Consider the following 15,175-nt stretch of genomic DNA (forward strand, 5'->3'; position numbering starts at 1 on the left):
GTTTCTAACACATGGTTCATTCAACAATTGGTAGACAAGAGAAGAAACCTGCAGCTCTACCACATACTGATCTTTCCAAAAAGCTGCAGTGAATCTTTTATATGCACATTACCATGGACAGGACAGGACAGGACATACCATGCTCTTTGATGTTCCATATATCAGGCTCAAGTTCATTGAGCACAAATGATCCTACAATCCATTGCATCTTAAATAAACCTTATTCTCCCCAACCAGTCTCCATAATATATATCTCTGCACATCGTAGTTTGAATAAGGTGAAAATACTATTATACATTATTCATTGTCCCGTCTCAGCATTTGAATAAACACACCTTCTGGAATAATGCATGTACATCCACCAAGGGAGATAACTCAATGTTAACTCTTATTCTTCTTGGAGATACAATGATAGCAATCTTTATATATACGTACATTATATATATATATATATATATATATATATATATATATATATATATATATATATATATATATATATAGTCAAAACATCAATTAAAAAGGAATTATTAAACTTACCTGAGTATCTTTTCTCATCTTTAGCTCGAAACACTGTCTGTCCATCTTGAATAACTTCCTCCTCCTGTGAAAAATTATAAGATGTCTTCATCAACATACTACCAGTACTCCAACGATTCATTTCTAACAATGTTAGCAAATGTACACCTTAACGACGCTGTTTCAATATTGCCGGTGAAGTTGTAAAAAAATCTGGGAATTAGGGCTGGGAGACAGAAAAAAACCCAGGAAGGAATTACAACACAAGGTAATGCGTATGAAGATTCTCCACCGATGAGAGTCGCAGAGTTTGTTGCACCAATGGTGTACTAATTGTAGATCTAGTGTACTAATTGAAGGAAAACAAGGTGATTGGATGCCACTTGTTAGCTGAGGCACTTTCCCATCTCAGTGTTTTCTCTACGTACAATATACATGTGGAAGAGTGGGTGTCAGGTAAATCTATCTATCAAGAGGCTCTCTAAGGTGCATGTGTGTGTATGTGTGTTGTATATCATGTTCTGTATCACATATATACAGTAATCCTAATATCTACCAACTGGGAATTACCATGTCAGTTTGTTTTTTAATATAAGGCTTAAAGGTTGGTGGTTTTTCCATTTCAATGCCAATGATACACGAAATATTAAATTTACACATAGACCCAAATCTTTCTAGATAATATGCCTGGTAACCTCCATGTATCTGTATAAGAAGACTTAGGTTTAACAGGTAATATAGTTACTGATTAAAATACTGCTAGAAAACTGGAGCATCAACAAGCAGTAATTGTGAAAACCGCCCACTGGGTATTAGATTCTTAAATACATGAGTTATTCATTTGAAGTTGCTTTTTAAGTACAAACCAAATTGTTTTTGGCTTTTTCACAGGATTAAACCACCATTCTCTGATTGGGATTTTTGCCTGTCCCAACCAGTACCCCATGACTGATATGTGCTGTCCTGTCTGTGGGAAAAGGCATATAAAATATCCCTTTCTGTTAGTGGAAAAATGAAGACGGTTTCCTCTAAGACTATATGTCAGAATTACCAAATGTTTGACTTCCAATAACTTTAACTTTTAAACTATTTTACTGACCTGCTGTCCTATATGTATCACAACTAAGATTTAACACTTAGTAGTTGCTGATTAGTGCACATAGTCGATAGTACCTTATTTTTTGTGCAGCTATTTAGGGTGTTGCCAAAGTTGAAGGGGTCATGGTGGGGACAATACAAAGGCAGAGTTTGACAAATCCACTAGCCACTGGTCTCAGCAAGTGAATTTTTGATCAGGGCTAGTGAAAATTATCAACTATATCACTATAATACATTAGCCAAAGCTTCTTTGAGGGCTAGTGGCTTCCTGAAACACTGACTAAGGTGGTTGGCCAAGTCACATCACAACTTGCTTGGACTGCTTTTGTTACTCATATTTAAATATACTGATGGAAAGAAATAAGGGAACACATCAAATTGTAGACCATATTTAATTTACTATTAGCGTAGTAATGTCTGTATTTCATACCAAGTTGTAATGTGGGATTGAATGTCTGTAGTGTTGAATGTGCTGCCTATATGTTCCCAGTCAATTTCTGACAATATAAATTGATTTTTGATGCAGTAATTATTTCGTGTTGCTATCTGTGTGATCCTTTATTTCTTTCCATCAGTATATATTCATTGCAAGATTTAGGTGAATTTGACAAGGGGAAACAACAAATTGTTTTGATCCAACTAAACCACAGTTAAAAGTTTGTTTTGTTTAACGTCACCACTAGAGCATATTGATTTATTAATCACCGGCTATTGTATGTCAAACATTTGGTAAATCTGACATATAGTCTTAGAGAGGAAACCCGCTACAGTTTTCCATTAGTAGCAAGGGATTTTTTATATGCATCATCCAACAGAATAACACATACCACAGCCTTGATATACCAGTCATGCTGCACAGGCTGGAATGAAAAATAACCCAATGCATCCACTAATGGGGATGGACCCTAGACAAAGAGAGATCAGGTGAGAGCTTTACTACTAGGCTATGTCTCGCCCCAAATGTGTTACAGGCTTGGAGATTAATTAAACTTAACGGTAGTGACCATTTTCACGGGTTGAACCTAAAATCTGTGTCTAAAGTCATATCAAGGCCTTTTTGGATTGGTTTTACTGCTCATATTTAAATATATTCATTGTAAGATTTCAGTGAATTTTTTTTTGTTGGTCTCACTGAACCACAGAAAACCTTTGTTGTTTTAATGTGCATGTAAAAAGGTGTTTCCTTGGGAGCCCCACATGGTCGCACTGATGAAAACAACATAGTTGTTAAGGTGCCAAGCGTTCCTCTATACATGGTGATGTAGACAGCTAGAGATGTACCCAACATAAGATCCACTAGATCTAGTAAGTGAGCACGTCGCTAGGCACAGATCTGAGTGTCTTGTGAGACACTCACTAACACACACAACATGGCAGGTACACACTTTTCTTTGATGCACTGGAACCAAGAGGAGGGAGTGTACAGAAAGGAAGGTAAGACAAATTTCACTTCAAAAATCATATTGTATTTTATGTCAGACACTGTATTATCTGTTATAATACTGCATAGATAAATCATATTGTATTTTATGTCAGACACTGTATTATCTGTTATAATACTGCATAGATAAATCATATTGTATTTTATGTCAGACACTGTATTATCTGTTATAATACTGCATAGATAAATCATATTATATTTTATGTCAGACACTGTATTATCTGTTATAATACTGCATAGATAAATCATATTATATTTTATGTCAGACACTGTATTATCTGTTATAATACTGCATAGATAAATCTTTTAATTAAAAAATGTAAAATGTTAGACATTAAGCAATATATTACAACATAGCATAATAATATAACTTAATATGTAAAATGTCAGACATATGTAATATAATATAGAATAAATAAAATAATTTTTTAGACTTTATGATATTATATGTCATATATATAACGTAATTCATTTTACAACACTTTTTTTTGTTGGAGTGTGATATTATGATTACAAAAGCCCAACAAAATTATGTATAATCTTAAAGAAAACACTAGGTTTATGCAATATACTAACATGCGATGTAAGACCACCATTAAAACATGAGAAGAAAAAAACCCATCAGTCATGCAAGTCTAAATTAGCATAACCATTTTTTGTTCTTGCATTAAACTTAGAACATCATTTACATTGTCACAATATGTTGCGCAAAATGAAACGGGCTCACGGAAATGTTTTGTTTTTTTAGCACTATCATTAAGACCACAAAGTTTATACATACCAAACCATGCTATAGACAAACAAACAAAAAAACAACACCCCCCCACCAAAAAAAAAAACACAACAACAACCAAACAAACAAAAAACATGCAATAAACAAAAATGTAAAAAAAAAAATCCCATCTTTGCATGCAATTAAAGGATATAATTATAATACCTACATGGCCAAACTGAATTTGATTGTTAACAATTAAGACATTTCAAGTATTAGTAGCATGTTATGTATATGTTACAAACACACTGGCATCAGTGACATCATGGTTAGGCCATCAGTCTACAGGCTGGTAGGTACTGGGTTCGGATCCCAGTCGAAGCATGGGATTTTTAATCCAGATACCAACTCCAAACCCTGAGTGAGTACCCCGCAAGGCTCAATGGGTAGGTGTAAACCACTTGCACCGACCAGTGATCCATAACTGGTTCAACAAAGGCCATGGTTTGTGCTATCCTGCCTGTGGGAAGCGCAAATAAAAGATCCCTTGCTGCTAATCAGAAAGAGTAGCCCATGTAGTGGCGACAGCGGGTTTCCTCTCAAAATCTGTGTGGTCCTTAACCATATGTCTGACGCCATATAACCGTAAATAAAATGTGTTGAGTGCATTGTTAAATAAAACATTTCTTTCTTTTTTATGATACAAACACAATTATGATTACCAGTTAAGTACAAACACACATACCAAATTAATTTAACACACACAGACTGTAATATGTGTTACTGCAAACCATGACTTTTGTCAGGATTTATAAGGCCCATAAAATATTAAGTAGACAATCAAGCAAGTGAACCAAAACTTAATGTCAACATTTATGACTAATTTGTTTTCTGAACCCATGGTTAAAAACACATAAAGTCTGAAATCCTGCTTGACTAAGAAAAAACTAGAATGTTTAACAATACTTCTGCATAAATCATCAGATAAAACATAAAACCTATTTGTAAAACTTATTATCTAACATTCAATAGTTTTAAACAATATTTTATTCTTTATAAATTAATTTCACAATACTTAGGAATGGAACACTGCTACCATCATAGAATATTTATATTAAACAGCAGCCTATACTGTCACTGACTTTGGACACATCAAGATACTGTAGAATCTGTAAAGTGCAAATTATAGTGACAGACCCTAGTTTTTAAACATTATGACATATTGTTTTCATTATAAGAGCTTGTTTTTGATCATTTAAATTAGAAATATTATTTTAAATACAATTTATTAGTTAGAATATCCAATTTCATACAAGTGTGTTTGGTTATCCTGGTTTCTGTAATACCTCGAAGTGCATTATCTGAGAAGTAACGATTATCAAGACAGACTCTAGTCTATTTTTGGATAGTATTTCACTGTTTAAATTTCATAGACTGTAGATGGATCATTTACTCTATTATATCTTCATCCAGACTTGTTACAACGTTTCTGATCAATGAAACTTAATGTCTATATTCACAGACTAGGGACTGTGTCTTTAATGGCAGCTTTCACGTATACCTAAATGGACTTGGTTTAAAGTGCTTTGAAACACTTCATGTTGATCCACAACACAGCAAATGTGCATGGACTTGCTTTGGCTGTTTGAAATGTCAGCAGTAAAAGGCCATGATGTCACTGCCAATGATGTTATATTAATTTTATTCAAAATGAATGCTGTTGCTGCAAAGTTCTAGTCTCAACTTCAAATTACCAGCCTCGGTGGTGTTGTGGTTAAGCCATCGGACATAAGACTGGTAGGTACAGGGTTTGCAGCCTGGTATCAGCTCCCATCCAGAGCGAGTTTTAACGACTCGATGGGTAGGTGAAAGACCACTACACCATCTTCTCTCTCTCACTAACCACTAACAACTAACCCACTGTCTTGGATGGATAGCTGAGGTGTGTGCCCAGGACAGCATATTTGAACCGTAATTGGATATAAGCATGACAGTCAGTTCATTCTAGACTTATTGAAATTTTTACAAGTGTGGGCCCAAAACACAAAATTCATCAGATGACTGTTTATAAACTGGTTATGTTTGTTAAATACTGACACATTATTTATGAAGTTGAGTAATACATATTTTAATATAGAGATACAAGTACGAATATGATCATCTCTTAAATGAAATATGATGACGAAGCAAATGTATTAAATATTATGAAATGTTTTAAGCATAGCATAAGTAGATGAGATGAGAATAAAAGAACAGAAATATACATGTGAGACATACATGTGAAAAATACATGTAAATAAACATGTGAAACATACACGTAAATATACATGTGAAACACACACGTAAATATACATGTGAAAAAGCAAAAACAACACTCAACACTTAACAATTAGAAGTTGTATGTAATATATCTGGCACAATATTACACATTGCAGTAGATATTCATACTCTGAAAGTATACTTGGTTATTAAGCATTCTGAAAAATTTAATCAGATACTAGTATATTGTCGAAAAGGGCATTTTAATTCTATCAAAAATAGATAAAATCTTTCACGTTAAATTAGCAGAATAATATTAATAAAATGCTTGCCTTTATTTAACTGAATAAATGAAGGGAAAAAGCTCTCTCACTAGATCCACAATATGATTTAATTAAAATTCTTTTATAAATTTGAATTGCAAAACAGAAATTGACGAATCAAAAACTTGTATTATGTTTAAATGATTTAAAATGATGAATAAGTATCTATGTACTTTTGTTTAAATGTCAAGTTTTATTGCTAGATGGCCAAACCAATACATCCAAGATACCTGATGAAAGTGAAATATGTAGACCACAGGTAACAAAATACACACACACTGTACATGTAGCTGTTTATATAGACCCCTGTCACCTGATTTTCAAAATGAGTTACTTCCCTTGCCTCAACATGGATACATACTTTTAAAGCTGTATTTAAAGCGTTACAAAATTAATAATCCTGAAATACTTTTTTGCTATAAATACTTTCCATTGGCTGTACTGATATAAAATATTCACCAGAAGATTAACACATTTACAATGAAGAAAGAATAGATACAGAAGTTTGTTTTATTTAACGACATCACTAGCACATTAATTTATTAATCATCGGCTATTGGATGAAAAACATTTAGTAACTGGATAAAAGATTCATCTTATTTGGCTGATGATTATTTTCATATATTACTATGTTGCATACATTAGCCACTTCTTAATAGGTTTAATTAAAATTACTAAAGTTCTTATAATTAACTAAAACAAAATAATTTCCGGTCAACCCTATGCATCCATATGCATATCAAGGGAAGTAACACATAAAAAAAAGATCTTGATGATTAATAGATACACATGTAAGTGAATATAGAAGTAGATATAAAACACAGGTGAGTGTGACAACAGCTCACTACTCACACGTCCGTTGCGTACGATGCCGAAGGCCCCGTACGAGGCGGGGCCCGTTGGTGTAGATGGGGACAGGGCTATGAAAGTGCAAGACTTGTAGGTCACCTAGCCAAACAGGAATGAACAACACGGGTACAGAAACAAGACACATTCATGTGCAAACACTGCCACAATGTCCCTCATACAAGACTTTAAAAACACAACAACAAAGTTATCCCCCGTAAAACCATCTGTAAATATGTGCTTTGAGGTTTCCCTTCTTACAGCCATTTTGTTCACATAAAAGTTTTCTTGTCTTATCATCAATTAATTTATATTGGCCGATTTTAAGAACACTCCCCCTCCCCTTAAACGCATATGTTTAAGCATTGTAAATATATTTGGTTACACAAAAAGAGGATTTGTAAATTCTGCCTTATTTGTTTTCCTTTGTTTTTTGTTTTGGTTAATACATGATGTATGCAAGACAAAAGATGTTAGATATATAAATGCAAACCTAAGAAAGACAAAAGGTGACAATTGATTGTAGTAAGTGAAATTATTAATGTAATCAACCATTGATGCTAGTGTAATATACATATAGTTATACCATTTTATTTTTTCTCACTCACATTTTTTCGGTTTGTCCATCTGTCTCCCTCCCCCCCTCCCCCCCCCCCCCCCTCCCTCCCTCCCTCTCTCTCTCTCTCTCTCTCTCTCTCTCTCTCTCTCTCTCTCTCTCTCTCTCTCTCTCTCTCTCTCTCTCTCTCTCTCTCTCTCTCTCTCTCTCTCTCTCTCTCTCTCTCTCTCTCTCTCTCACAAACACACACAAATACATATAAATGCTCATAAAAATCAACCCATCCATCCATCCATCAACAGGTTTTAAAAAATAATCACATACACAAAATTCTTTACAGCAATGAGTTTACATCCAAAATTACAAACATCAATCAATATAATTACAGAATTGAAAAAATAAAATCCTTCACAAATAATAAAAGTAATATAGTCACAGTTGTGAACATAATGAACAGTAGGCGACATACACGAGTATTTAAATAATGGACAAAAATAGTATTTTTCATTCTTTCTTGACAACCTTAAGCAAACACATTTACTATGTTGCCTAGCAACAGTTACCAAATATAATAGATGTAATGTGGCATAAATGTATGTGAACTATGTGGGGATTTATTAAAACTGAAAATTCCAACTTAAAACTGCAATCTCGAGATATTGTTATTGTTTTTAACATTTAGAAAAGACCATCCATATCAGATTTTTTCTTACTATTGCACACCATTCTTTGTTATCCTTTAATATATAAAAGATTTCTCCATATTAATATCCAGGTGCGTGGCACTATTGCATTGTTTTGTGATACACAGTACAAACACAATGATAGATTTATATGTTATAAGTAAGACCTTTACAATGACTAATGATATCACTTGATTAATTAAAATGGTTGTGTTTGTATTTTGCAATAACAAATAAATCTATTTAATATGGTGAGGTAAGATTGTGTGTTTATTAAAACTGTAGTTGTGTTTGTATTTTGCATTAGCAAATGAAGTTATAATATGGCAAGGCAAGATTGCAGCTTTAAGAGATAACTCAAACCACAGTTTTAGTCAACCACATGACATTACAGTATTTCCAAGACTGGGTATAATTGTAGAAGTCACCTCTTAAAACAAGTGGCTACTTAATAAATCTACATAGCCTTTTAAAACAAGTGGCTACTTTACAAATCTACATAACCTCTTAAAACAGGTAGTTAATCAATAAATGTGGCTTCTCTCTTAATACTGTGGCCTCTAAAGACATTTGGTACCTCATCAAAGGTGGTCTTTTAAAACAGGTTTGACTGTTATTTGAAAACTATATGCAGACACACAGCTGGTGATTCTTGATCCTTTGTACATGTTTTTAAACATACATGTGAATTCAAATTCTTCAGTGCTTCAAAACATTCTTTAATCCCTGCATTGTGGACTGTCTGACACAGAAGCTCTGTGTGCCAGATTGCCATGAACCAGTTTGTTTGGATAGTTATAAAACAAAAAATCACTTTATTGTTTTTCCATAAATCAGCACATTCTGTCAGTACAGCATATATCTAGCTTCTTTGACTTGCGTCATGCAAAACATATCAAATATCAAGTAAAGAATCCACATTATTGATGGACTGAATAAAATCATAATGTGAACGGCACCTGTTGGCTCAGTCTTGTAAGATATTTGAACTAACAGAATTTTCTGATAATAAAACAGACATCATGTTTTAAAGTTGATACCTAGTTTAGACTTTAATAAAACAAATTATACCTAGTGTAACTTGAAACCAATTTATTGTCAAATGGACAAGAAATTAGTATTTAAAAAAATTCCCTTAAAAGCAAATTAAAATTTTAACATCAATATTATTACTTTATTCTTAATTCTTTGAAGAACTTTTGAAGAATAAAGTATTTTTCAAAATTTCTTTGAGACATTTATTACAACAAAAAACCCTGTGTAGTTTAGAATCCAATACTAGAGAAAAGTATTTTACATTCAGAATAAGATATTTTTTTATGAAACTGAATGTTCATTTACAATATTTAATCAATGTGGTTCTACATTTCATTCTACTAGAGAAAAAACTGGTTTTACATATTAACAGGACTTTCAATATATTTACCTTACTCAGTGGAGTCTGAAAATTGGAAGAAACTTTCCACTCTGTTCCTTGTGACGGTGGCTGTTTGTTCTCACAGCTGTAACTGTCTTGGTGTTCAAACAGTTTCTTAATTTCATGGAAGGAGAAACAGCATTTAGAGTGTAAATCGTTGTTCACATCTGACGAGGATTCTTTGTCACTGTTTTTAATATCATGCATAGACCTGTGATGCAACACTCCTCTATTTAATACAGAACTGGAATCGGTATTGGTGCTCCTAACATCAAGCAGTGATTTGTGAAAGGATAAATGTCCACAAGAAGACAAGTCAGTGGGTTCTGCAGACCTAGACAGTCTGTTAGCAGCTTGAGCTGCATTCACAGACTTGTTTACAGATGAGTCTTCTAGAATGTTCTGCTCTGGAGAATCAGCAACAGATGGAATTAATAAGTTTTCTAAGGATTTACATTTTGATTCTAATTTCAGTCCAAACTGATCATTTTTATCATTTGATTTCCTGTGAACTTTATATTCTTCGTTTTTTGTAGAAGTATTTTCACTTTGCTCAAATTTTTCTTTTAGTCTTGAAACATACAACTGACTGCTTGATTCACTGATTTTCCTGTTCCTAATATTACTTTCAGTTGCTGAGCTGGACTGATTTTCCGTGTTTGACAAGACATCTCTTTCCACAGTCCATTCATTCCGACTCATTGATGGATGTTTATGGACATTTTGTGCCTGTTCCTTAAAAATATATGAATCTCCTTCAATATTACCTTGTTGGGAAACATCATTTGAACTGGAACATAATTCCTTTGGTTTAAATACAGATATGAAAGTAGGGTTTTCGTGGTTACTTGTTTCATCTACAACAGAACGACTCATGCTTTCTGAAGTATTTGACAGTACAGACGACAGAGGTTCATCATTACTTAATTCACTTGTTTTTATGCCATTGCTTCCATTTACACATACATTTGTAACTGAACTGTTTTCCATGCTCAGGTTTTCATTGACATCAAATTCACAAACTGTGCCATTTGCAGAACTATTTTTCTCTGTATCTTCATATGCTTCGACATCCAAAAAACTACTAACATCACAAAGTGAATTATTTACCATGTCCTCACTCAGACTGTGTTCAACTGTCTTATTTGGTGTGTCTTTGTCCATAACACATGATGTTTTATTATCAAGCTCATTTTTCAAATGAAATGCCTGGTATTCAGGGTTAAAGTCAAACTGTTGCATTTCGAGATCAAATTGTGACGTGTTATCTGTTGGATCATGAGGCTGTGCTTCAAGATCAGGATTTAGATTAGGAGTTTCTGACATCTGTTCCATGAATTCTTCGGAATATTTATCAGAACCCCGAGTTAACACATTCTCCTTGTTATTATGAGTACCTTGCAAGAAAATCTCGCAGTGTGTTACATAGTTCTCCTCAAGTGAAAAACCATCATCTGATGAGTTGGAATGCGATGACACTATTTCACAATTTCCATCATTTTCAACATTTTCTGTGTTGTTTGAGACTACAGAATCTGTAGCGTTATTTATTTGGTTTTCACCTGAATCACAGATTCTGTTCTGCTTGTTAGCAAAGTAACCTCCTTGACGTTTGTCAGAGCCGCAACTTAGTTCACAGGCATTCTCCTCTATAATTGGACTCAGCAGGCTGTCTTCATACAGAAAGGTCCAGTCTGGGTTCTCTTCCTCCTCTTCCTCCTCAGTGATATCACTGTCATCAACCTTTGCCAGTTTCCAAGCAGACGCCTCACATTCTGACTGAGCACACTCTGACAAGGTTTCTCGATCCTCCAATATTCTCCTCTTTAAACTGCCCTGACCAGGAGTATCAGAAATGTCATTACAATTCCCCTGACTACAAGACTGAGAGTCAAAAGCAGAGCTGCCATTTTCATTTGGATGGTTAAAATCAACTGATGAATATGACTTGAATTCACTGGACTCCTCACAATTACCAGAACCCTCTTTTTGACTACTGACAACAGAATCCTCAAGATTTACAAAGTCAGAGCAATTTGACTTGTCTTCAAGTCCACAGTAATCCTTTTGACTAGCAGAATCAACATTGTAGTTTTCCTGATCCCCGAATTCATTGTCAAATGATGGGTGACCATTTTCCTGCTTAAAGTCAACAGCAGAAAATGAAATGGATTGATTTGAGTCTTCACCTAGTCCAGAATCATCTTTAGATGCTGAACATTGATTAGATATCTTATATGCTTCCTCGTCCTGCTTAGCATCAATTTCTTTGAATGGGTTGCCAATGGTTTCATCCACATCTCCACAAATAGCAGTCATATTAGTGTCTTCAGTGGTGGAGTCAGCAGTTTTAATACTTGAATCCATATCCATGTATTTGACAGTTGATGACTCTTCGTCCTCTGTGAAAGTTTTAGAAGTTAAATTATTGGAATGTTTTACAACAGAATTATTAGTTATTTCATGACCACATTGTACTGACAATTCGTGATTGAATCCATACAAATTATTGTCCACATTTGTTGCATTTGCATTACCCACAAGACTAACCGATGAAGCATCACCAGTGTCTTCCAATTCAATGTCATTCAAAATAGCAGAACATTTGTTATCCACATAACACGTGTTTGTACTTGTATTTGATACATGTTGACTTAACAGCAGATCATTATCTGTACATGATAGTTCTGAAAGTGGAGTTGTTGGATATGAAAACAATCCAGAATCTCCATTTGATGGTTCTAACAAAGAGGTTTCTGGACTTGACAATAGTCCGGAGTCTGTATTTGGTGATTCTGCTGGGCTTAACAATAGTCCATTATTTGTATGTAGTGTCTCTGAAAGTGGAGCTGGTGAGCTTAGACATAATCCTGAGTCTTCATCTGGGGGCCCTGAATGAGGACGTACTGGACTGAACAACAGTCCTGAGTCTTCAGCTGGTGGTCCTGAAAGAGGACTTAATGGACTTAACAACAGTCCTGTGTCTGTATCTGGAGGCTTCAGTCCTGGGATAGAACTGCTAACAGTGCTATTGGTTTTATCACAGACTAGGTCCACAAGCTTAACCTGGTGCATGAACTGGTCATGGCAGGATTCCAACCTCTGGACAATTCCAAACTGAATAGATAGTGTCTGAACCTTGGAACTCATAATGTAGTCATCATCTAAGCCAGGCATGGTAAATTGGATTTTAACATATACTGCAACCAATCAAAATTCATGCCAATCACAAATTACAATTTAAACATTAACTCACCGAACACTATCTGTCCCACAAAATGATTTGATTACACACTAAATTTAACTACCAGTAATTTAAACTGATTGAATCTTGAGCCAACATGTATTTTGTTAAACCAGTGAGAAATTCTACAGAACTTGTATAGCAGCGGTACGAAGTATGTCAGTGTAAAGCACAAACACTTTCTTGCCTGTATCCAACTTCCTTTTATTGAGAAGGGCACTCAAACAAACACTACACCAGCAAACTTTGACCACCTGAAAGTTCCGATCAGTCAATTTTTTTCATAAAAAATTAAATGTCCAGTACCATGAGGAATAAAACAACCTGCATCAAACTGATAAAAGAACTATAGATGAAATGACCAAAAAGTAGCGCCAGGTTAAGAATGTCATTTATTGTCAGTTTGTCTGACAAGTCAAGGACATAACTCACAAACACAGTGACATGTCGACCTCCGCTGACACTGACAGGAGCTGGTTCTAATGTGTGACAAACAACAATCATCAACTCATCACAGATCCTGTCATCTCCATCACAACCTATACTACCGTGAAGAACTGCAAAGAACCGTTAGTGTGACCTCGTTGACAGCCACTGCTACCACAACACATGGATATGATACCTATTTAAAAACAAAACCTGAATTGATCTTTAAATGTTTTTTAAAAAACATGCTGGCAACTCTCTATCATACTTAAATGAAAGTTATTTTTCAGCATTTCACATGAACTCCAGTGTACTTTGTAAAAATTATTTTTATCGAAAACCCCCCAGAGAGATGATATCCAATAAAAAGGCTAAAATATCACATCCGTATCAATCTAGTAACTTGTTATCTGTGTAACGTTTAGTAACTTGTTATCAGTTTAACATTTGTGCATCTTCTGCCACATTAATCATTTGCTATCTCATAGCTTCTCTACTATTAGATGTACTACCACACGTCAACAACTTGGTATCTGTTTGTTTTCAATACAGCCACTGTACCACATTAATAACATTATCCACAAATGTTTTTCTTTAAGAATCAACTTTTCGCTAACTGAAGAAAGCTTTGTAAAATGTATTTAGTCACATCTACTAAAACAACAGTGTGACAAAAAGGAAATCACTGAATAATTATATTTACAGTTTTCATATTACTTCTAAAGTAATAATTTACAATTCTTTTCCTGTTTCTGTTTCCAATACTGATTCCTGTTTGTAGCACTTCCTATGAATAGTCCTTCGTTTACCAGAATACAAATTCACAAATAAGTGCAGAGGTCTGACTGGACTTAAAAAACAGGATATATCAGTGTTATATCCTAGTAGTGCAGGTCATGGTACATACACTCCAATATCAGTGACAGAGCAAGAATATCATTCAGTACAGAGTTTGTGTGAACACATTCTGTCGTGACCTTCGACACAGAAATAGATATGCATGTATGTACACATACATAAATTATGCACAGCACACTTGTACATTCCACTGGTGATCAAATCCGCAAACGTAATCATTTTATCAAAGTCCATTCCTGATTATATCTTCTTTTATTATGTGACACACTCACAAAAGAAAACCAGTCCATTAATTAAAGCATTAAAACCAGTCTACTGGTTTAAAGTATTAAATCTATCAAACATCTACAGTTCATTTGCAATTTATGACAGCTTTCCGCACATGGAGTGCATTCCAGGGACACCTTTTAATGATACTTTAACCACCTTAAGTCAATAAAAATAAAAATAAACAATTAATAAACCTGACATGCTGTTTCTCAAAGCCTATCCTATATGGTGACACAACACTAGGTAGGTGTATATCAGATGCCTGTATTTAAGACTGAACCTGCCCCAGGCACATTACAGATATCAATCTACCTACATTCTAGAGTCCAGAGAAAGCCACTCCATAGTCAGTCATGCCGAGACTGTCAACAGTCAAGCCGAGACTGTCAACAGTCAAGCCGCTGTCACACTTAACAAAATTATCCAAAAGAAGTCAGCCAAGCCAAGCCAAGCCAAATCTATATCGTCAATAGCTAATCACATGTAACTCCATTAGTCAATGTTTCAAAATGAAAGAGGCCTG

At 34.5% G+C, this 15,175-nt stretch overlaps 1 protein-coding gene and 1 long non-coding RNA gene across 14 annotated transcripts in view; one reads left to right on the forward strand and one right to left on the reverse strand.

Moving 5' to 3' along the window:
- Positions 1–15,175, reverse strand: part of LOC121382266 (involucrin-like) — a 145,872-nt gene that overhangs the window by 37,620 nt on the left and 93,077 nt on the right. For 5 of the 13 annotated variants that reach the window (XM_041511828.1, XM_041511829.1, XM_041511830.1 and 2 more), the window contains 2 exons: positions 7,205–7,300; positions 541–604 (listed from right to left, as the gene is read on the reverse strand). In XM_041511828.1, coding sequence (XP_041367762.1) covers positions 541–604; positions 7,205–7,300 — 160 coding nt within the window. Of the gene's footprint in view, positions 1–540; positions 605–7,204; positions 7,301–9,863; positions 13,621–15,175 lie in introns of those variants that run through there. The other 8 variants (XM_041511823.1, XM_041511821.1, XM_041511826.1 and 5 more) reach the window with 6 other exon arrangements.
- LOC121382268 overlaps positions 2,385–15,175 on the forward strand; it is an 88,236-nt gene continuing 75,445 nt past the window's right edge. Inside the window, exon 1 of the long non-coding RNA XR_005959139.1 lies at positions 2,385–3,051. This is a non-coding gene — a long non-coding RNA (uncharacterized LOC121382268). The remainder of the gene's footprint in view (positions 3,052–15,175) is intronic.

The sequence above is a fragment of the Gigantopelta aegis genome, chromosome 9 (genome assembly GCF_016097555.1).
Source record: "Gigantopelta aegis isolate Gae_Host chromosome 9, Gae_host_genome, whole genome shotgun sequence".
Classification (NCBI taxonomy): domain Eukaryota; kingdom Metazoa; phylum Mollusca; class Gastropoda; order Neomphalida; family Peltospiridae; genus Gigantopelta; species Gigantopelta aegis.